At 31.5% G+C, this 23,964-nt stretch overlaps 1 protein-coding gene across 1 annotated transcript; it reads right to left on the bottom strand.

Annotated features, from left to right (window-relative positions):
* Positions 1–2,142: 2,142 nt before the first annotated feature.
* Positions 2,143–22,350, bottom strand: scly (selenocysteine lyase). The gene is made up of 12 exons (XM_061978627.2): positions 22,230–22,350; positions 19,051–19,130; positions 18,876–18,985; positions 18,714–18,814; positions 18,510–18,651; positions 15,907–16,034; positions 13,521–13,673; positions 13,348–13,454; positions 12,838–12,874; positions 3,042–3,125; positions 2,800–2,975; positions 2,143–2,738 (listed from the first exon to the last, which is right to left on the bottom strand). Exons 2-12 carry the CDS (start codon positions 19,128–19,130, stop codon positions 2,594–2,596), a joined length of 1,263 nt encoding a protein of 420 aa, XP_061834611.2. The 5' UTR covers positions 22,230–22,350; the 3' UTR covers positions 2,143–2,593.
* Positions 22,351–23,964: the final 1,614 nt, after the last annotated feature.

Raw genomic sequence — 23,964 nt, 5'->3', positions numbered from 1 at the left:
CACATGATCACATGATGGCAAGATGACATGACCACATGATGACATCATATTCACATGACATGATCACATGACCACATGACATGATGACCAGATGATGACATGACCACATGACATGATGATCACATGATGATGACATGATAATCACATGACATGATCACATGACCACATGACATGATGGCATGACCACATGATGACCACATGATGATGACATGACCACATGATGATGACATGACATGACCACATGACATGATAATCACATGACATGATTACATGATGATGACATGACCACATGATGACATGATAATCACATGACATGATCACATGACCACATGACATGATGGCATGACCACATGATGACATGACCACATGATGATGACATGACCACATGACATGATAATCATATGACAATGACATGACAACCACATGATGACATGATAATCATATGACAATGACATGACAACCACATGATGACATGATAATCATATGATAATCACATGACATGATCACATGACCACATGACATGATGACATGACCACATGATGACCACATGATGATGACATGACATGACCACATGATGACATGATAATCATATGACAATGACATGACAACCACATGATGACATGATAATCATATGATGACCACATGACATGATCACATGATTACATGATGACATGACCACATGACATGATAATCACATGACATGATGATCACATGATGACATGACCAGATGACATGATAATCACATGACATGATGATCACATGACATGATGACCAGATGATGCATGACCAGATGACATGATAATCACATGACATGATGATCACATGACCACATGACATGATGACCAGATGATATGATAATCACATGACATGACCACATGACATGACCAGATGATCACATGATATGATGACGACATGACATGATGACCAGATGATGAAGTGTGTAACAAACGCACCCAAGTTCTCCGGGTGTCTCTGCTCCTAACTCCTTTGTGACGTCCATTTCCGCTTCCGCCCGGCCTGATAGCACCGGATGCCTTTTATAGCACCACATTTTATTACGTTACATTTTTAAACCAGACACGACCACATGATAATCACATGATGACATGATAATCACACGATGGTGACATGATGACTAGGGATGTCCGATAATGGCTTTTTGCCGATATCCCGATATTGTCCAACTCTTTAATTACCGATACCGATATCAACCGATATATGCAGTCATGGAATTAACACATTATTATGCCTAATTTGGACAACCAGGTATGGTGAAGATAAGGTACTTAAAAAAATATAATAAAATAAGATAAATGAAAAACATTTTCTTGAATTAAAAAAAGAAAGTAAAACAATATAAAAACAGTTACATAGAAACTAGTAATTAATGAAAATGAGTAAAATTGACTGTTAAAGGTTAGTACTATTAGTGGACCACAATCATGTGTGCTTACGGACTGTATCCCTTGCAGACTGTATTGATATATATTGATATATAATGTAGGAACCACAATATTAATAACAGAAAGAAACAACCCTTTTGTGTGAATGAGTGTAAATGAGTGGAGGGAGTTTTTTTGGGTTGGTACACTAATTGTAAGTGTATTTTGTGTTTTTTATCTTGATTTAATAAAAAAAAAACAAAAAAAAACAATACCGATAATAAAAAAAACTATACCAATAATTTCCGATATTACATTTTAAAGCATTTATCGGCCAATAATATCGGTATTATCGGACATCTCTAATGATGACCACATGAATATGACCACACTGCACAGGAGACACTAGCCAAAGAGAATTTGATAGATTATTATGATATAGATTATAATATGTATTATGATATAGATTATGATGTGGATTATTATCATATAGATTGTGGATTATTATGATGTGGATTATTATCATATAGATTATAATGATATGGATTATTATGATATAGATTATCATATGTATTATTATCATGTGAATTATTATGTGGATTATTATCATATGACCTGTGGGTGTTTTTGTCCTTTTCCTTCATGTTCTGTGTTTTGTTGCATTTTGCGTTTTTGTAAAAATAATAATAATAATAATAATAATAATATATTTTATTAGTAAAAAGCACTTTACATTGAGTAAATAACCTCAAAGTGCTACAGTGTATTAAAAAATAAATAAATAAATAAAAATAAAAACTAGAATAGCCTTATAGCTAGAACTGGTATGTACACATCTAAAAAAATGCTTTTTTAAAAAGAAGAGTTTTTAAGCCTTTTTTTAAAAGCATCCACAGTCTGTGGTACCCTCAGGTGGTCAGGGAGAGCGTTCCACAGACTGGAACACCGTTAAAAATGTTATTTTTATTGACAAAAATCACATTTAGAAGAAAAGAAAAGTCAATCCCAGCCTTCCAATTGTGGATGTTGATGCCTCACCAACCTCCTGGAGATGTACGACCACAACAACCAGTTGACATCTGGACTCCAAATCTCCATTGACAGTACGAAAGCGAGCCCTGACACATGAAGTTCTCTCTGGAGGAGGAGGAAGAGTCCAAACGAGAAGAGTTCTTCTGCCATCTTTGACAACAAGGGTGTTGCAGCCAGATCTACTCCAAGTGCTTCACGGCCTTCTTTAGGTCCTCCACCACCTGCTCCACGTCTTCCCTGGAGGTCCTCCTGCCCACACTCAGCCTCAAGGCGTTGGCCGCCACTTCCTCACGCACGCCGCAGCTCAGCAGGATGTGGGACGGCCTGGGGGGACGAGAGGCGGGAGTGAGGTGGTTACCCGTCTCCACGGTCAAAGGGTGCTTACCTGTCGCCACGGTCCGAGTGGCAGGCGGCGCCTACGCTGGCCAGCAGCTTGTGGCAGTGCGACAACACCCGCCAGCCCTGTAGGTCTGCACCCAGCAGGGACACGTTGCACGTGTTGGGAAGGCACTCGGAGCCCGCAAAATGGCTGTTGAAGTGCAGCTTGTCTTTAAAGGTGGCCTGAAGAGCAGGAAGTCATCCATCATGAAACAACAACAACAACAACTCTGATGTCACATGACTCACCTTCAGCCGCTCCTCCAGGTGCTCTTTTGTGTCCAGCATGTGACGCTCATAAGCTGCACCGTGATTGCTCACCAGCTCTGCAGCCTGGCACACACAACGAGGTCTGCTGTCATTTCAGGCAAAAAAAGGCTTCGCTACACTTCCTAAAATGGAGCCCTGCCAACTCAGTCAGCCAGCGTGACGTCAAAACGCAATGTTAGCTAACGTTTGTAATAATAATAATAACATAATAATAATAATAGATTTTATTTGTAAAAGCACTTTAAATTGAACAAACAATCTTAAAGTGCATTTAAAAAAACAAAGATAGAACAACAAATAGCTGCCCCCAACGAGTGAGATAAATAGTAAAATAAAATAAAAACTAGAACAACTTTATAGCTAGACCTAGCACACATAAATCTAACAAAAGGTTGTTGTTTTTTTACAAAAATATGTTTTTTTAAGCCTTTTTTAAAAGCATTCACAGTCTGTGGTGCCCTCAAGTGGTCAGGGAGAGCGTTCCACAGACTTGTAATCTTACACAGATTTTGTATGTACTGCCGCTTCCGGATGTCCTTGCTGGGGATCCCGACAAGAAGTGAGTTGCAGTAGTCGAGACATTTGTCCTCCTGTCCCGCTCCTTAATGTTGTCGAGCTACAGTGAATATGCTAAGCGAGCATGACGTTGAAATGCAATGTTAGCTAACGTGAATCCTCCTGTCCCGCTCCTTAATGTTGTCCTTGTAGAGGTACAGTGAATATGCTAAGCTAGCATGACGTTAAAATGTAATGTTAGCATGTAGTCAGCATAGCTATGCTAGTGTTGCTAACGTTTGTGTCCTCCTGTCCCGCTCCTTAATGTTATCGTTGTGTGTGATGTATGACATCTATTTTCTTGTGCAGTTACATTGTTTATACACACACACACACACACACACACACACACACACACACACACACACACACACACACACACACACACACACACACACACACACACACACACACACACACACACACACACACACACTTTTGTATTTCTGACTTTCTTGAGACCTCTGAAAAATGTCTACCTCTATAAAGATGTGTATTTACAACATTAATAATATATACATACTACGCAAATATTTAAAAAAAAATGTGAAAAATGACTTGGAATTTCACAAGAAAAAGGTCACAATTTCACAAGAAAAACTTTGGCAGTGTTACAATAAAAGTCGTAATTTTAGAAAAACTGAAAATGTGTGCAATATTATGATATTCTTGTGCAGTTACATTGTTTATACACACACACACACACACACACACACACACACACACACACACACAAACACACACACACACACTTTTGTATTTCTGACTTTCTTGAGACCTCTGAAAAATGTCTACCTCTATAAAGATGTGTATTTACAACATTAATAATATATACATACTATGCAAATATTTAAAAAAAACTTGTGAAAAATGACTTGGAATTTCACAAGAAAAAGGTCACAATTTCACAAGAAAAACTTTGGCAGTGTTACAATAAAAGTCGTAATTTTAGAAAAACTGAAAATGTGTGCAATATTATGATATTCTTGTGCAGTTACATTGTTTATACACACACACACACACACACACACACACACACACACACACACACACACACACACACACACACACACACACACACACACACACACACACACACACACACACACACACTTTTGTATTTCTGACTTTCTTGAGACCTCTGAAAAATGTCTACCTCTATAAATATGTGTATTTACAACATTAATAATATATACATAGTATGCAAATATTAAAAAAAACTTGTGAAAAATGACTTGGAATTTCACAAGAAAAAGGTCACAATTTCACAAGAAAAACTTTGGCAGTGTTACAATAAAAGTCGTGATTTTAGAAAAACTGAAAATGTGTGCAATATTATGATATTCTTGTGCAGTTACATTGTTTATACACACACACACACACACACACACACACACACACACACACACACACACACACACACACACACTTTTGTATTTCTGACTTTCTTGAGACCTCTGAAAAATGTCTACCTCTATGAAGATGTGTATTTACAACATTAATAATATATACATACTATGCAAATATTTAAAAAAAACTTGTGAAAAATGACTTGGAATTTCACAAGAAAAACTTTGGCAGTGTTACAATAAAAGTCGTCATTTTAGTCAACGCAAGTCAAAATGTTACAAGAAAAACTGAAAATGTGTGCAATATTATGATAAACGTTGGAATTTTACTCAATAACAGTCGCAATTTTACAAGAAAAGCTTAAAATTTTGGCCATTTTATGAAAAGAGTCGTCATTTTACTTGACAAAAGTCACAATTTTATAAGAACATTTTAACATTTTGGCAATATTATAATAATAATAATCTGAATTTTATTTGGCAAAATTATGACCAAAGTCATAATTTACTCAAAAAATTTCACTATTTTACAAGAACAACAAAACAATTGGCAATATTGTGATAAAAGTCGGAATTTTATATGACAAATTTCGCCATTTTGCATTATAAAGTAATAATTTTACATAAAAAGGTAATCATTTTACGAGAAAATATTGCAATAGTACAGAAGCAGAAAGAATATGAGAAATTGTTCCCAATTTTGTGAGAAAAAGACTGCTTTTAGTTATTTATTTTTTAATTTATTAAGTTTTGTGTTTGTAATTGGTTTTTAATCTTCATTATTTACTTCAAGTTATTACAGTATGTCTCTATATACATATTTATTTATTTTTTGTATTAATTTTGGCCAAAGGGGGCGCATTTCAATTTCTTACACACACTTGTTATTTCATATGTTGACCAGAGGGGGAGCACTTTTTAAAGCGACACACAGTTAATTTAAAAAATCCCTCCTTTTTGGGACCACCCTCATTTTGATAGATGTCACCACAAATGAGATCTCTATTTTTTGTTTTTTGTAATGTGCTTAAGGCCGATGACAAAGGAGTCAGGGACCACAGATTGGCCCCTGTGCCGCACTTTGGGCAACCCAGCTGTAGAAGCTAACTGTTGATGGCCACCATAGTCTAAGTAAGTTTTTTGGGGGGATGAATAGGGAAGTCCTCCTTTAGCTTGTTTTATCATATATTGCTGCCTTTGCACCTGGCAATGTTTACTTTTGTGTGCACATTAAATCAAACAAAAATCCTGACTTTGGAGCAATGTTCACGGACTCTAGTATTTGGCTCTCTATTAGATGCAATGGTTTTCCGTATTGGGACCATGATTTATATCCTAACTTGTTCACACCTCCTCATATGGAAGCTACTTTTCCTTGTTGATGTCTTAAGAAGGGTAGAAATACACGAACACACACACACACACACACACACACACACACACACACACACACACACACACACACACACACACACACACACACACACACACACACACACACACACACACACACACATTATTGTATTTCTTACCTTCTTGAGACCTGAGAAAAATGCCTACCTCTTTAGGACCAGCCTTTCTAGATATATAAAGAAGTGTATTTACAACATTAATAATATATACATACTATGCAAATATAAAAAAGCTTGTTGTGAAAAATTTGTTGTAATTTCACAAGAAAAACTTTAGCAGTGTTATAATAAAAGTCGGACTTTTACTCAACGCAAGTCAAAAATGTTACAAGAAAAACGGAACATTTGTGCAATATTATGATAAAAGTTGGAATTTTACTCAATAACAGTCGCAATTTTACAAGAAAAGCTTGAAATTTTGGCAATTTTTTGAAAAGAGTCGTCATTTTACTCGACAAAAGTCACAATTTTATAAAAAATATTTAAAATTTTGGCAATATTATAATAATAATCTGAATTTTACTTGGCAAAATGATGACAAAAGTCATAATTTTACTCCAAAAATGTCACTTTTTGACAAGAACAAAAAAATTGGCAATATTGTGATACAAGTCAGAATTTTGTATGACAAATGTCACCATTTTGCATTAGAAAGTAATCATTTTACATAAAAAGGTAATAATTTTACGAGAAAATATTGCAACATTACAGAAAAGGAAAGAATATGAGAAATTGTTCTCAATTTTGTAACAAAAAAGTCGACACATTGTGAGAAAAAGACTGCTTTTTTTGCACATTAAATTAAACAAAAATCCTGACTTTGGAGCAATGTTCACGGACTCTAGTATTTGGCTCTCTATTAGATGCAAGGGTTTTCCGTATTGGGACCATGATTTATGTCCTAACTTGTTCACACCTCCTCATATGGAAGCTACTTTTCCTTGTTGATGTCTTAAGAAGGGTAGAAATACAAGGACACACACACACACACACACACACATTCTTGTATTTCTTGCCTTCTTGAGACCTGAGAAAAATGCCTCCCTCTTTAGGACCAGCCTTTCTAGATATATAAAGATGTGTATTTACAACATTAATAATATATACATACTATGCAAATATAAAAAAGCTTGTTGTGAAAAATGAGTTGTAATTTCACAAGAAAAACTTTAGCAGTGTTATAATAAAAGTCGGAATTTTACTCAACGCAAGTCAAAAATGTTACAAGAAAAACTGAACATTTGTGCAATATTATGATAAAAGTTGGAATTTTACTCAATAACAGTCGCAATTTTACAAGAAAAGCTTAAAATTTTGGCAATTTTTTGAAAAGAGTCGTCATTTTACTCGACAAAAGTCACAATTTTATAAAAAATATTTAAAATTTTGGCAATATTATAATAATAATCTGAATTTTACTTGGCAAAATGATGACAAAAGTCATAATTTTACTCCAAAAATGTCACTTTTTGACAAGAACAAAAAAATTGGCAATATTGTGATACAAGTCAGAATTTTGTATGACAAATGTCACCATTTTGCATTAGAAAGTAATCATTTTACATAAAAAGGTAATAATTTTACGAGAAAATATTGCAACATTACAGAAAAGGAAAGAATATGAGAAATTGTTCCCAATTTTATAACAAAAAAGTCGACACATTGTGAGAAAAAGACTGCTTTTTTTTTGCACATTAAATCAAACAAAAATCCTGACTTTGGAGCAATGTTCACGGACTCTAGTATTTGGCTCTCTATTAGATGCAAGGGTTTTCCGTATTGGGACCATGATTTATGTCCTAACTTGTTCACACCTCCTCATATGGAAGCTACTTTTCCTTGTTGATGTCTTAAGAAGGGTAGAAATACAAGGACACACACACACACACACACACACACATTCTTGTATTTCTTGCCTTCTTGAGACCTGAGAAAAATGCCTCCCTCTTTAGGACCAGCCTTTCTAGATATATAAAGATGTGTATTTACAACATTAATAATATATACATACTATGCAAATATAAAAAAGCTTGTTGTGAAAAATGAGTTGTAATTTCACAAGAAAAACTTTAGCAGTGTTATAATAAAAGTCGGAATTTTACTCAACGCAAGTCAAAAATGTTACAAGAAAAACTGAACATTTGTGCAATATTATGATAAAAGTTGGAATTTTACTCAATAACAGTCGCAATTTTACAAGAAAAGCTTAAAATTTTGGCAATTTTTTGAAAAGAGTCGTCATTTTACTCGACAAAAGTCACAATTTTATAAAAAATATTTAAAATTTTGGCAATATTATAATAATAATCTGAATTTTACTTGGCAAAATGATGACAAAAGTCATAATTTTACTCCAAAAATGTCACTTTTTGACAAGAACAAAAAAATTGGCAATATTGTGATACAAGTCAGAATTTTGTATGACAAATGTCACCATTTTGCATTAGAAAGTAATCATTTTACATAAAAAGGTAATAATTTTACGAGAAAATATTGCAACATTACAGAAAAGGAAAGAATATGAGAAATTGTTCCCAATTTTATAACAAAAAAGTCGACACATTGTGAGAAAAAGACTGCTTTTTTTTGCACATTAAATCAAACAAAAATCCTGACTTTGGAGCAATGTTCACGGACTCTAGTATTTGGCTCTCTATTAGATGCAATGGTTTTCCGTATTGGGACCATGATTTATGTCCTAACTTGTTCACACCTCCTCATATGGAAGCTACTTTTCCTTGTTGATGTCTTAAGAAGGGTAGAAATACAAGAACACACACACACACATTCTTGTATTTCTTGCCTTCTTGAGACCTGAGAAAAATGCCTACCTCTTTAGGACCAGCCTTTCTAGATATATAAAGATGTGTATTTACAACATTAATAATATATACATACTATGCAAATATAAAAAAGCTTGTTGTGAAAAATTAGTTGGAATTTCACAAGAAAAACTTTAGCAGTGTTATAATAAAAGTCGGAATTTTACTCAACGCAAAACAAAAATGTTACAAGAAAAACGGAACATTTGTGCAATATTATGATAAAAGTTGGAATTTTACTCAATAACAGTCGCAATTTTACAAGAAAAGCTTAAAATTTTGGCAATTTTTTGAAAAGAGTCGTCATTTTACTCGACAAAAGTCACAATTTTATAAAAAATATTTAAAATTTTGGCAATATTATAATAATAATCTGAATTTTACTTGGCAAAATGATGACAAAAGTCATAATTTTACTCCAAAAATGTCACTTTTTGACAAGAACAAAAAAATTGGCAATATTGTGATACAAGTCAGAATTTTGTATGACAAACGTCACCATTTTGCATTGGAAAGTAATCATTTTACATAAAAAGGTAATAATTTTACGAGAAAATATTGCAACATTACAGAAAAGGAAAGAATATGAGAAATTGTTCCCAATTTTATAACAAAAAAGTCGACACATTGTGAGAAAAAGACTGCTTTTTTTGCACATTAAATCAAACAAAAATCCTGACTTTGGAGCAATGTTCACGGACTCTAGTATTTGGCTCTCTATTAGATGCAAGGGTTTTCCGTATTGGGACCATTCTTTATGTCCTAACTTGTTCACACCTCCTCATATGGAAGCTACTTTTCCTTGTTGATGTCTTAAGAAGGGTAGGAATACAAGAACACACACACACACACACACACACACACACACACACACACACACACACACACACACACACACACACACACACACACACACACACACACACACACACACACACACACACACACACACACACACACACACAAAAATGCCTACTTCTTTAGGACCAGCCTTTCTAGATACATAAAGATGTGTATTTACAACATTAATAATATATACATACTATGCAAATATAAAAGCTTGTTGTGAAAAATTAGTTGGAATTTCACAAGAAAAACTTTAGCAGTGTTATAATAGAAGTCGTCATTTTACTCAACGCAAGTCAAAAATGTTACAAGAAAAACGGAACATTTGTGCAATATTATGATAAAAGTTGGAATTTTACTCAATAACAGTAGCAATTTTACAAGAAAAGCTTAAAATTTTGGCAATTCTTTGAAGAGTCGTCATTTTACTCGACAAAAGTCACAATTTTATAAAAAACATTTAAAATTTTGGCAATATTATAATGATAATCGGAATTTTACTCGGCAAAATGATGACAAAAGTCATAAATTTACTCCAAAAATGTCACTTTTTGACAAGAACAAAAAAATTGGCAATATTGTGATGCAAGTCAGAATTTTGTATGACAAACGTCACCATTTTGCATTAGAAAGTAATCATTTTACATAAAAAAGGTAAGAATTTTACGAGAAAATATTGCAACATTACAGAAAAGGAAAGAATATGAGAAATTGTTTCCAATTTTATAACAAAAAAGTCGACACATTGTGAGAAAAAGACTGCTTTTTTTTGCACATTAAATCAAACAAAAATCCTGACTTTGGAGCAATGTTCACGGACTCTAGTATTTGGCTCTCTATTAGATGCAAGGGTTTTCCGTATTGGGACGATGTTTTATGTCCTAACTTGTTCACACCTCCTTATATGGAAGCTACTTTTCCTTGTTGATGTCTTTAGAAGGGTAGAAATACAAGAACACACACACAAACATTCTTGTATTTATTACCTTCTTGAGACCTGAGAAAAATACCTCCCTCTTTAGGACCAGCCTTTCTAGATATATAAAGATGTGTATTTACAACATTAATAATATATACATACTATGCAAATATAAAAAAGCTTGTTGTGAAAAATTAGTTGGAATTTCACAAGAAAAACTTTAGCAGTGTTATAATAAAAGTCGGAATTTTACTCAACGCAAGTCAAAAATGTTACAAGAAAAACGGAACATTTGTGCAATATTATGATAAAAGTTGGAATTTTACTCAATAACAGTAGCAATTTTACAAGAAAAGCTTAAAATTTTGGCAATTCTTTGAAGAGTCATTTTACTCGACAAAAGTCACAATTTTATAAAAAACATTTAAAATTTTGGCAATATTATAATAATAATCGGAATTTTACTTGGCAAAATGATGACAAAAGTCATAATTTTACTCCAAAAATGTCACTTTTTGACAAGAACAAACAAAATTGGCAATATTGTGATACAAGTCAGAATTTTGTATGACAAACGTCACCATTTTGCATTAGAAAGTAATCATTTTACATAAAAAGGTAATAATTTTACGAGAAAATATTGCAACATTACAGAAAAGGAAAGAATATGAGAAATTGTTCCCAGTTTTATAACAAAAAAGTCGACACATTGTGAGAAAAAGACTGCTTTTTTTGCACATTAAATCAAACAAAAATTCTGACTTTGGAGCAATGTTCACGGACTCTAGTATTTGGCTCTTTATTAGATGAAAGGGTTTTCCGTATTGGGACCATGTTTTATGTCCTAACTTGTTCACACCTCCTCATATGGAAGCTACTTTTCCTTGTTGATGTCTTAAGAAGGGTAGAAATACAAGAACACACACACACACACACACACACACACACACACACACACACACACACACACACATTCTTGTATTTCTTACCTTCTTGAGACCTGAGCAAAATGCCTACCTCTTTAGGACCAGCCTTTCTAGATATATAAAGAAGTGTATTTACAACATTAATAATATATACATACTATGCAAATATAAAAAAGCTTGTTGTGAAAAATTTGTTGGAATTTCACAAGAAAAACTTTAGCAGTGTTATAATAAAAGTCGGACTTTTACTCAACGCAAGTCAAAAATGTTACAAGAAAAACGGAACATTTGTGCAATATTATGATAAAAGTTGGAATTTTACTCAATAACAGTCGCAATTTTACAAGAAAAGCTTAAAATTTTGGCAATTTTTTGAAAAGAGTCGTCATTTTACTCGACAAAAGTCACAATTTTATAAAAAAAACATTTAAAATTTTGGTAATATTATAATAATAATCGGAATTTTACTTGGCAAAATGATGACAAAAGTCATAATTTTACTCCAAAAATGTCACTTTTTGACAAGAACAAAAAAATTGGCAATATTGTGATGCAAGTCAGAATTTTACATGACAAACGTCACCATTTTGCATTAGAAAGTAATCATTTTACATAAAAAAGGTAAGAATTTTACGAGAAAATATTGCAACATTACAGAAAAGGAAAGAATATGAGAACTTGTTCTCAATTTTATAACAAAAAGTCGACACATTGTGAGAAAAAGACTGCTTTTTTTGCATATTAAATCAAACAAAAATCCTGACTTTGGAGCAATGTTCACGGACTCTAGTATTTGGCTCTCTATTAGATGCGTATTGGGACCATGATTTATGTCCTAACTTGTTCACACCTCCTTATATGGAAGCTACTTTTCCTTGTTGATGTCTCAAGAAGGGTAGAAATACCTGTCGCACTTAATGATGATTAAAAAGGTGAGCAAACTTACCTTCCCCAGTCCAGCAATCATTGGTGTGTTTTCAGTGCTGCAACGTTCCAGAGAGCAGAAATGTTTCATGTTTCATGCACAGATAGTCCAAACTAAAAGCTTCTCATATTGATCAAATACAAATAATTTTTAAAAAATGCAAATAATTTCTTCCATTTTAGTCAAGTCATATACAAACATGCCAGGCTATAGACTACTAGCAGCTACACAGCAGCTAAGCACACAATAGCATAGGAACTGGACAATATCTATTACAGCTATCATATAAGTATAGTATTAGAAAGTGTCCGGTAACAAATGTGTCCGCATCATTTGTAATGATTGTGAAAAAAAAACATTGACCACTCCACTTCAACTTAAAAACAGCGGTGAATAATAAATAGGTTTTCAAGTTTGACTCATTTCACTCGATCAAACCTTTTCGAACATAAGAAAGTAATACAAGGATGCCGACATCGGATCAACACGTACGGCGATGCTCCAATATCGGACCCCGAGTGAGAACATTACCCCGGTCTAAAGTTCCTCTCCTGTCCGCCGCCAATGAGCATGGGGTAGAGCGGCGTGGTGGCCCCGGGGCCCTTGACAAACAAGGCAGCGATCCTCGGCGCGTAAAACTGGAAATGAATCCAAATGTTAGCGCCGGGGAAAGTGTTGGGAGTGCAGGAAGTCTCCTGACTGACCTTGTGACCCACGATGGTGAGGTAGTCCACGCCCAGATCAGACACATCCACGGGGATCTTGCCCACAGCCTGAGCAGCGTCAGTGTGACGCAGGATTCTCACATGCCTTCGCTGGTTCAGAACCTGGACTCTCTGGCACACTTCACGCACCGGCTGGAGTCACATGACACACTCTTATTTGCTTTCATCTATCACACTTTGCTTTCATTTTCATATTTGCTTTCATTTATCACACTTTGGTTTTATTTTCATATTTGCTTTCATTTTTCACACTTTGGGATGTTTTTATTTTAATGTTATGTTTAATTTATGACACTTTGGGATGTTTTTATTTTAATATTAGGTTTAATTTATGACACATTGAGGATGTTTTTATTTTAACATTAGGTTTAATTTATGACATATTCGGGACGTTTTTATTTTAATATTATTTTTTTTTGTGACATATTGGGGATGTTTTTACTTTAATATTAGCTTTCATTTATGACACTTTGGGATGTTTTTATTTTAATATTAGCTTTCTTTTATGACACTTTGGGATGTTTTTGTTTTAATATTAGGTTTCATTTATGACACATTGGGGATGTTTTTATTTTAAAATTAGCTTTCTTTTATGACACTTTGGGATGTTTTTATTTTAATATTAAGTTTAATTTATGACACATTGGGGATGTTTTTATTTTAATATTATGTTTAATTCATGACACTTTGGGGATGTTTTTATTTTAATAGTATGTTTAATTTATGACAGATTGGGGATGTTTTTATTTTAATATTAAGTTTAATTTATGACACATTGGGGATATTTTTATTTTAATATTAGGTTTAATTTATGACATATTGGGGATGTTTTTATTTTAATACTAAGTTTAATTTATGACACATTGGGGATGTTTTTATTTTAATATTAGGTTTAATTTGACACTTTGGGATGTTTTTATTTTAATATTATGTTTAATTTATGACACTTTGGGGATGTTTTTATTTTAATGTTAGCTTTCTTTTATGACACTTTGGTATGTTTTTATTTTAATATTAAGTTTAATTTATGACACATTGGGGATGTTTTTATTTTAATATTATGCTTAATTCATGACACTTTTGGGATGTTTTTATTTTAATATTAGGTTTAATTTATGACACATTGGGGATGTTTTTATTTTAATGTTAGCTTTCTTTTATGACACTTTGGGATGTTTTTGTTTTAATATTAGGTTTAATTTATGACACATTGGGGATGTTTTTATTTTAAAATTAGCTTTCTTTTATGACACTTTGGTATGTTTTTATTTTAATATTAAGTTTAATTTATGACACATTTGGGATGTTTTTATTTTAATATTATGCTTAATTCATGACACTTTTGGGATGTTTTTATTTTAATAGTATGTTTAATTTATGACAGTTTGGGGATGTTTTTATTTTAATATTAGGTTTAATTTATGACATATTGGGGATGTTTTCATTTTAATATTAGGTTTATTTTATGACACTTTGGGGATGTTTTTATTTTAATATTAGGTTTAATTTATGACATATTGGGGATGTTTTTATTTTAATATTAGGTTTAATTTATGACACTAGTCAGACTTGGAAGGTGCACAGAACAGTGGTCATCAAATACAATTAATACATGAAGAAAATTCATAACATCAAATAATATAATATAAACTATTAAAAAGAAAAATAATTATGAAAAATATAAACTGAATATGATTAAATGAAAATAACAAAATAAAATTATCAAAACATAAAATAAAAAATAAGTAAAACAAAATAATAATAATAATACAAATAAAAATAAAAATAAAATAAATAAAATTAAATTACAATAATGCTAAATAAATAAAACCAACACAATTATAATAACATTAAAATAATAATAAAATAAAACAAATAAATTCAAAAATATATATGATAAAATGAAATGAGAAACACAAATAAGGTAAAAATAAAAAATAAGAAAAAATATATAACAATAATATACTTAAATTAAAAAAAAAATTACAATTAAAAAAAGCAGAAATTTATAAATAAATTATAATACTAAAAAAAAATTAAAAACCCAAATGTTTCAATTATAATAAAATAAATTAAAACATAATGTTAAAATAAATAAATAAATAAATAAATACATTTTTAAATACAAAAAATAAAATAAGAAGAAATACAAATAAAAAGTACAAATAATTAAAAATATAACTAATAAAAAAAAGTGAAAAATTCAACGAAAAAAAGAAAATAATCAAATAAAATACACAAACTAATTTAAAAAAAAATTATATTTTTTTTTTAATGTGACCAGAAATAAATAAAATGTGAAAAAGTCTGCACAGGTCTGTGACGGCATGACCTGAAGAAAGGTTTTCAAGTCAGGTGTTCCTACCATGATGACGCCCGTCTCGTTGTTGGCCAGCATGATGGACACCAGGCAAGTGTTGGGGCGCACGGCCGCCAGGACATCGTCCACCTCCACGCGGCCCGTCGTCGTGGAAACGGGCACAAAGGTCACATCTGAGATAAAAAAAAAACACAGAGTGTGTTCTGCAGGACTGCAATCTACCTGTGGCATGAGGGGTCGGCATTATTGCTGAATTGGCACAAAAGCAACACAAATATGAAGAGCGATACGCGTTTCATGAAGAGCGTTAAGAAGAGCGATACGCGTTTCATGTTCAAATCGCTAAATTGGCAACACTGAGCCTCCCTGTGATGTCTTTTTATTCTCTGGCAGACCAGGCGTGTATGAGTTGCCAACTGCTGTACGGAGTGGTAACCACCAGCTACAGTCCCATCATAACGTGTTCATGAGCAAGGGCAATTGTGTACACAAATACTGCAGTAGTACTTCAACTTCTGCCTTTAATTGATTGTGTGACGCTGTTCTCAACTCACTAATATTTGGATTATAATTAATTAAAAAAATACATATTTAATCAATTTAATCAACTAATAATAATTTTTGAGTAATTCAATATAACGATTCAATTTAATAAATGAATGTAAAACAGTAATTTTTGAACAAATCAACTTAATAATAATAATTTTAAAATAAATCAACTTAATAATAATTCAACTTAATTCAATGTGATAATTTAATCAACTAATAATAATTTTAGAATAAATTAATTTAATTATAAATCAACTTAATAATAATTCAATTTAATCAACTAATAATAATTTTAAAATAAATCAACTTGATAATAATTCAACTTAATTCAATGTGATAATTTAATCAACTAATAATAATTTTAGAATGAATTAATTTCATAATAATTCAACTTAATAATTAAATTGTATAATTTAATCAATAATTTTAGAATAAATTTTAATAATAATTCAACTCAATAATAATTCAATTTAATATTTTAATCAACTAACAATAATTTCATAATAAATTAATTTCATAATAATTCAACTTAATAATAATTCAATTTAATAATTTAATCAACTAATAATAATTTCAGAATAAATACATTTCAGAGTAATTCAACTTAATAATAATTCAATTGAATCAACTAATAATAATTTTAAAATAAATCAACTTGATATCAATTCAACTTAATTCAATGTGATAATTTAATCAACTAATAATAATTTTAGAATACATTAATTTCATAATAATTCAACTTAATATTTCAATTGAATAATTTAATCAATCATTTTAGAATAAATCAATTTGAATAATAATTCAATTGAATCAACTAATAATAATTTTAAAATAAATCAACTTGATATTAATTCAACTTAATTCAATGTGATAATTTAATCAACTGATAATAATCTCTGAATAAATTAATTTCATAATAATTCAATTTAGTAATAATTCAATTAATTAATTTTATCAACTAATAATAATTTCAGAATAAATACATTTCATAATAATTCTACTTAATAATAATTCAATTTAATCAACTAAGATAAGTTGATTGGCAACACTAAATTGGCCCGAATGTGTGAATGTGAGTGTGAATGTTGTCTGTCTATCTGTGTTGGCCCTGCGATGAGGTGGCGACTTGTCCAGGGTGTACCCCGCCTTCCGCCCGATTGTAGCTGAGATAGGCTCCAGCGCCCCCCACCACCCCGAAGGGAATAAGCGGTAGAAAATGGATGAATAGATGGATAATAATTTCAGAATAAATAAATTTCATAATAATTCTACTTAATAATATTTTAAATTTAATAATTTAATCAAGGAATAATAATTTCAGAATAAATAAATTTCATAATAATTCAATTTAATCAACTAATAATAATAATTCTAAAATAAATCAACTTGATAATAATTCAACTTAATTCAATGTGATAATTTAATCAACTAATAATAATTTTAGAATAAATTAATTTCATAATAATTCAACTTAATAATTAAATTCAATAATTTAATCAATAATTTTAGAATAAATTAATTTCATAATTATTCAACTTAATAATTAAATTCAATAATTTAATCAATAATTTTAGAATAAATTAATTTTAATAATAATTTAACTTAGTAATAATTCAATTTAATAATTTAGTCAACTAATAATAATTTCAGAATAAATACATTTCATAATAATTCAACTTAATAATAATTCAATTTAATAATTTAATCAACTAATAATAATTTCTGAATAAATACATTTCATAATAATTCAACTTAATAATAATTACATTTAATTAATTTAATGAACTAAATTTAAACCCCCAAATCGTCTCAATTTGAACATGCAACATGCTTTTTAAAAATAAAGACTAACTTTTAGAGAATAATTATTGATTGAAAAACAACACAATTTATGTAATAATAATAACTTGGAGTATGGACATCTACAGTGTCTTCTTCCAGCCGCTTCTCCATGTTTTCATGGATAAATGTTTAGATATTATTTCAGCTCCACCAAGTTAGCTAGCGACACGCTTGTGATGATTGATGTCTTTAATTGGATGACTTCTTCTTCACAAACTAAGTGATGTCCATGAAAAGAAGACGACGTACGCACGTACCTGCCTTGCCGTCCCTCTGCAGGCGCTCAGCCGCCAGTTTCACCGAGTCGTGCTCCACGTTGGAGGTGATGACGTGTGGAAGGTTCCCGTCCTGGTGACGGGTGAAATGTTCCACAGCGGTGTGCAGCACCATGTTGTTGGCCTACAAGAAGGTGTGGAGCGCTGTTTGCTGCTAATGTGTCCAAGAAGACTGGCCAGCGTTACCTCGGTTCCTCCCGACGTGAAGATGATGTCCTCTGCTTTGCCGCCGACCATCCTCGCCACGTTCTCTCTGGCCTGCTTGATGATGGCCTTGGCTTTGACACCTAAAAAAACGAATCGTTACGCTGGCACAAAACAAAAACGGCGGCCCCATTTAAAGCTCGCCTGCTTCGTAGCCGCTGCTGGGGTTGCCCCAAGCGTCCTGCAGGGCCTCGCAAATAGCCTGCATCACCTCTGGTTCCAGCGGCGTGGTGGCGTTGTAGTCCATGTATATTCTTGACCACAGCAGACTTACAGTCACGCTTCTTCCAGTCAACGTGAGCGCTTGACGAGGTCTTACCTGTCGCGGTTGGTTTCGGCGAAATGAAAGGCGTGTCCGCCGAACGCGCCCTTGGCATCGCCGTCACAGCGGTCGACCATCTACACGAAAAAGGTGACGGATTAAAAAGGCAATGCTGGCCTACCAAAACCAACCAACACAGCTTTGAGTGCAGAAATAACTAAAAGTTGTATACATTTAAAGAAGAAGTGCACTTTTTTGGGGCCTTTTGTTGCCTATGGTTCACATTCTTTATGAGAGACATGACCATGCATGGGTTTAAAAAAAAAAAGCATTCTAAATATTAAATAAACGTAAATAAAAGTCCGCTGGCAGCGGAGCCAATGGAAGCTCCTCTATACCTAAATAAATTCCAATAAAAAAACATTCAAAAAGCGCCAACATATTGACTTGAATATTAGCAAGTATTAGTGGTATTGTTATTATAAATATTAACAAGTATTAGTGATATTATTATAAATATTAACAAGCATTAGTGATATTGTTATTATAAATATTAACAAGTATTAGTGATATAATTATAATTATTAACAATTATTAGTGATACTGTTATAAATATTAACATGTATTAGTGATATTGTTATTATAACTATTAACAAGTATTAGTGATATTATTATAAATATTAACAAGTATTAGTGATATTGTTATTATAAATATTAACAAGTATTAGTGATATTGTTATAAATATTAACAAGTATTAGTGATATTGTTATTATAAATAATAACAAGTATTAGTGGTATTGTTATTATAAATATTAACAAGTATTAGTGATATTGTTATAAAGATTAACAAGTATTAGTGATATTGTGATTATAAATATTAACAAGTATTAGTGATATTGTTATAAATATTAACAAGTATTAGTGATATTGTTATTATAAATATTAACAAGTATTAGTGTAATTGTTATAAATATTAACAAGTATTAGTGATATTGTTATTATAAATATTAACAAGTATTAGTGATATTGTTATAAATATTAACAAGTATTAGTGATATTGTTATTATAAATATTAACAAGTATTAGTGATATTGTTATAAATATTAACAAGTATTAGTGATATTGTTATTATAAATATTAACAAGCATTAGTGATATTATAAATATTAACAATTATTAGTGATATTGTCATTATAAATATTAACAAGTATTAGTGATATTATTATTATAAATATTAACAAGTATTAGTGACATTGTTATTATAAATATTAACACGTATTAGTGATATTATTTTAAATATTAACAAGTATTAGCGATATTGTTATTATAAATATTAACAAGTTTTAGTGATATTGTTATAAATATTAACAAGTACTAGTGATATTGTTATTATAAATATTAACAAGTACTAGTGATATTGATATTATAAATATTAACAAGTATTAGTGGTATTATTTTAAATATTAACAAGTATTAGCGATAATGTTATTATAAATATTAACAAGTATTAGTGATATTCTTATTATAAATATTAACAAGTATTGTTATCATAAATATTAACAAGTATTAGTGATATTATAAATATTAACAAGTATTAGTGATATTGTTATTATAAATATTAACAAGTATTAGTGATATTGTTATAAATATTAACAAGTACTAGTGATATTGTTATTATATGTATTAACAAGTATTAGTGATATTGTTATCATAAATGTTAACAAGTATTAGTGATATTGTTATTATAAATATTAACAAGTATTGGTGATATTATTATTAGGGATGTCCGATAATGGCTTTTTGCCGATATCCGATATTGTCCAACTCTTTAATTACCGATACCGATATATACAGTCGTGGAATTAACACATTATTATGCCTAATTTGGACAACCAGGTATGGTGAAGATAAGGTCCATTTAAATAAAATAAAATAAAATAAAATAAGATAAATAAATTTAAAAAAAAATCTTGAATAAAAAAGAAAGTAAAACAATATAAAAACAATTACATAGAAACGAGTAATTAAGTGTTAAAGGTTAGTACTATTAGTGGACCAGCAGCACGCACAATCATGCGTGCTTACGGACTGTATCCCTTGCAGACTGTATTGATATATATTGATATATAATGTAGGAACCATAATATTAATAACAGAAAGAAACAACCCTTTTGTGTAAATGAGTGTGAATAAATGGGGGAGGGAGGTTTTTTGGGTTGGTGCACTAATTGTAAGTGTATCTTGTGTTTTTTATGTTGATTTAATAAAAAATAAATAAATAAATACATTTAAAAAACAATACCGATAATTTCCGATATTACATTTTAAAGCATTTATCGGCCGATATTATCGGACATCTCTAATTATTATTAAGTATTAGTGATATTATTATAAATATTAACAAGTATTAGTGATATTGTTATTGTAAATTTAGCTGAACTGCACCAATTTAGTGAAGAGGAGTGGTCAAAAATTCAAGCAGAAGCTTGTGGATGGCTACCAAAAGCGCCTTATTGCAGGTAAACTTGCCAAGGGACATGTAAGCAAATATTAACATTGCTGTATGTATACTTTTGACCCAGCACATTTTCAGTAGACCCATAATAAATTCATAAAAGAACCAAACTTCATGAATGTTTTTTTGTGACCAACAATAAAAATAAAAAATAGAATTTGCTCAAGAGGGACAAGCGGTAGATGAAACAATGTTAGAGTTTGGACCTTCCTGCACCGCTCCAATATGGCCGCCTTCAAACGTGCTACGTCACTGTGACGTGTCCATACAGGAAGTTAAGCAAAACGATCAAATAAAGTAATAACACTGACATAAAGAAAGTAGTTGACCCGCAAAAAACTCATTTCGACCAAAGCGCGAATTAAAATACTTAAAAAACATGGTGTATAATATGTGTAAATAGATGGTTAAATATACAAGTCTGGATGCGTACACAAAGTGAAAGCAAAACTAGCAGCTATTAAACACTTAACTCATGACTCCAATCGACACAACTTTTTCTGGCTACTATGTCTTCATTTTTAGTTTCCTGCTGTCAAAATGACGAGTTGATAAATAAAAAGCAAATAAAAAAAGCGACAGGATGAAAAACGATTTAGATGACGTCACGGCTAACATGCTAGCAAGCCTAAGAAGGCTCGCTCAAAACCAAGAATAAAAGTTTCTTCACTGCCTGGAAGGCGTTTATCTTATCTGACGTGACATAACAATCTCGTCCGACCTTGTCAGAAGACGTCAAAGTTGTCCTGTGGAGGTTTTTTTGGACGCCACGCAATTGTCAAGCTGGCCAACACCCGGAAGTAGCTGCTCACGGTTGCCAGACGAGAAAGGACACATTATCGTGAAGAAATATTGTATTTGGAGGAAAATGAAGGTACATAATCGATTAGACGTGACAGAAGACCATCTGATACAGTAAAGTATTAACACGGAGTGTCATTATTATTGTCTCATTCACACATGTGGTTTTCTACACCAAAATTAATCTATTTATTGTTATTATGCTTATTATGGGCCTGCTGCAATGCCAGCGCCCATTCATTGTGTGAATGGATGGTTTTTTTTCTTCTTCTTCTTCTTCTCCAGATTTTGGCGCGCTGTACCTTCCACATTTTCACCCAATGCAAACCGTTCCAACTTCAAACTGTTCAGGAACCGCAGGCTTTCTCTTGATAAATTCCCAGATTTCCTAAAATTCCAGGTTTTCCGGGACATTTTTCCCATTCAAAATGAATTGGCCATTTTTCAAACTACCACCATTTCCACATTTTTCAACCTATTCAAACAATTCCACCTTCAACACATTCCACCATCCTTTTTTTCTTTTTTCCAAGTAAAAAAAATTCCAGGATTTTCCAGAATTCTTGGTTTTGCAAAGCCCTATTTCCACCCTTTTTTCTGGCGACTACTCCTTCCACATTTTTCAACGCATTTCAAGCTTCTACCGTCAAAACATTCCTCTTAATTAGGACAAAAAACAAAGCTGTTTTTTTTAACCGGAAAAATTCCCGGTTTTCCCGAAATTACAGGAATTCCATAATGCCATTTCTCATTTCAACATGTTGCTACTTCAACATTTCTCTACCGATTTGAAAAATTCTAATACCAACAATTTCAACTCATTCAGACCATTCAAATAAAATAAAAAAAATCCCGCTTTTCCCGAAATTCCCAATTTTTTCTGAAATTCCCATTGATATCAATGGGACATTCTTCAAAGTTCAACAATTCCCACATTGTTCATCTATTTTAAACTGTCTCAACTTCTAGATATTCAGTCTGCTCTAATTCAAAACTTCTAAAAAAAAATCCCGGATTTCCCAGTATTTTTTTTTTTTTTTTTTTTGCATTTTTCCCTATTCAAAATGAATTGCCCATTTTTCAAACTTCCACAATTCCCACATTCTTCAACAAACAGTTTTATTTCACTAGAGACAAAAAAAATCCGGACTTTTTGACACTTAGAAAGAATTCCAACTTTTTGACAAAAAAAATCGAGACTTTTTGACACTTAGACAAAATTCAGACTTTTTGACATTTAGAAAAAATTCCAAAAAGTCTGGATTTTTTTTAGCAAAAAGTAGGAATTTTTTCTAAGTGTCAAAAAGTCAGGACTTTTTTTTAAATCAAAAGGCAGGATTTTTTTTAAGTGTCAAAAAGTCTGGATTTTTTTCCACACATGATAGGTGTTTAAACAGCTTTAAATCCACATGAGAGGTGTTTAAAAAATGTTTATTCCACACATGAGAGGTGTTAAAACAGTTTTCGGGAATTTTTCTAAGTGTCAAAACGGCGGAATTTGTTCCAAAGTGTCAAAACGGCGGAATTTGTTCCAAAGTGTCAAAAAGTTGGAATTTTTTCTAAGTGTCAAAAAGGCGGAATTTTTTCTAAGTGTCAAAAAGTCGGAATTTTGTTTGTCAAAAAGTCAGGATTTTTTTAAAGTGTCAAAAGTCGGG

The sequence above is a fragment of the Nerophis lumbriciformis genome, linkage group LG18 (assembly GCF_033978685.3).
Source record: "Nerophis lumbriciformis linkage group LG18, RoL_Nlum_v2.1, whole genome shotgun sequence".
NCBI classification, from domain to species: domain Eukaryota; kingdom Metazoa; phylum Chordata; class Actinopteri; order Syngnathiformes; family Syngnathidae; genus Nerophis; species Nerophis lumbriciformis.
Note: the sequence above shows the minus strand (reverse complement) of the source record. Positions and strands in the feature narration are given on the sequence as shown.

Bases quoted from the DNA above. Each gene is read 5' to 3' on its own strand.
- scly (XM_061978627.2), bottom strand. From the start codon at position 19,130: ATGGTCGACCGCTGTGACGGCGATGCCAAGGGCGCGTTCGGCGGACAC. The intron at 12,875-13,347 runs GTAATGTTCTCA...GGAACGTTGCAG, and splicing joins GAGAGGAACTTTAGACCGGG to CACTGAAAACACACCAATGA. The intron at 2,976-3,041 runs GTGAGTCATGTG...CCTGCTCTTCAG, and splicing joins ACCTGGAGGAGCGGCTGAAG to GCCACCTTTAAAGACAAGCT.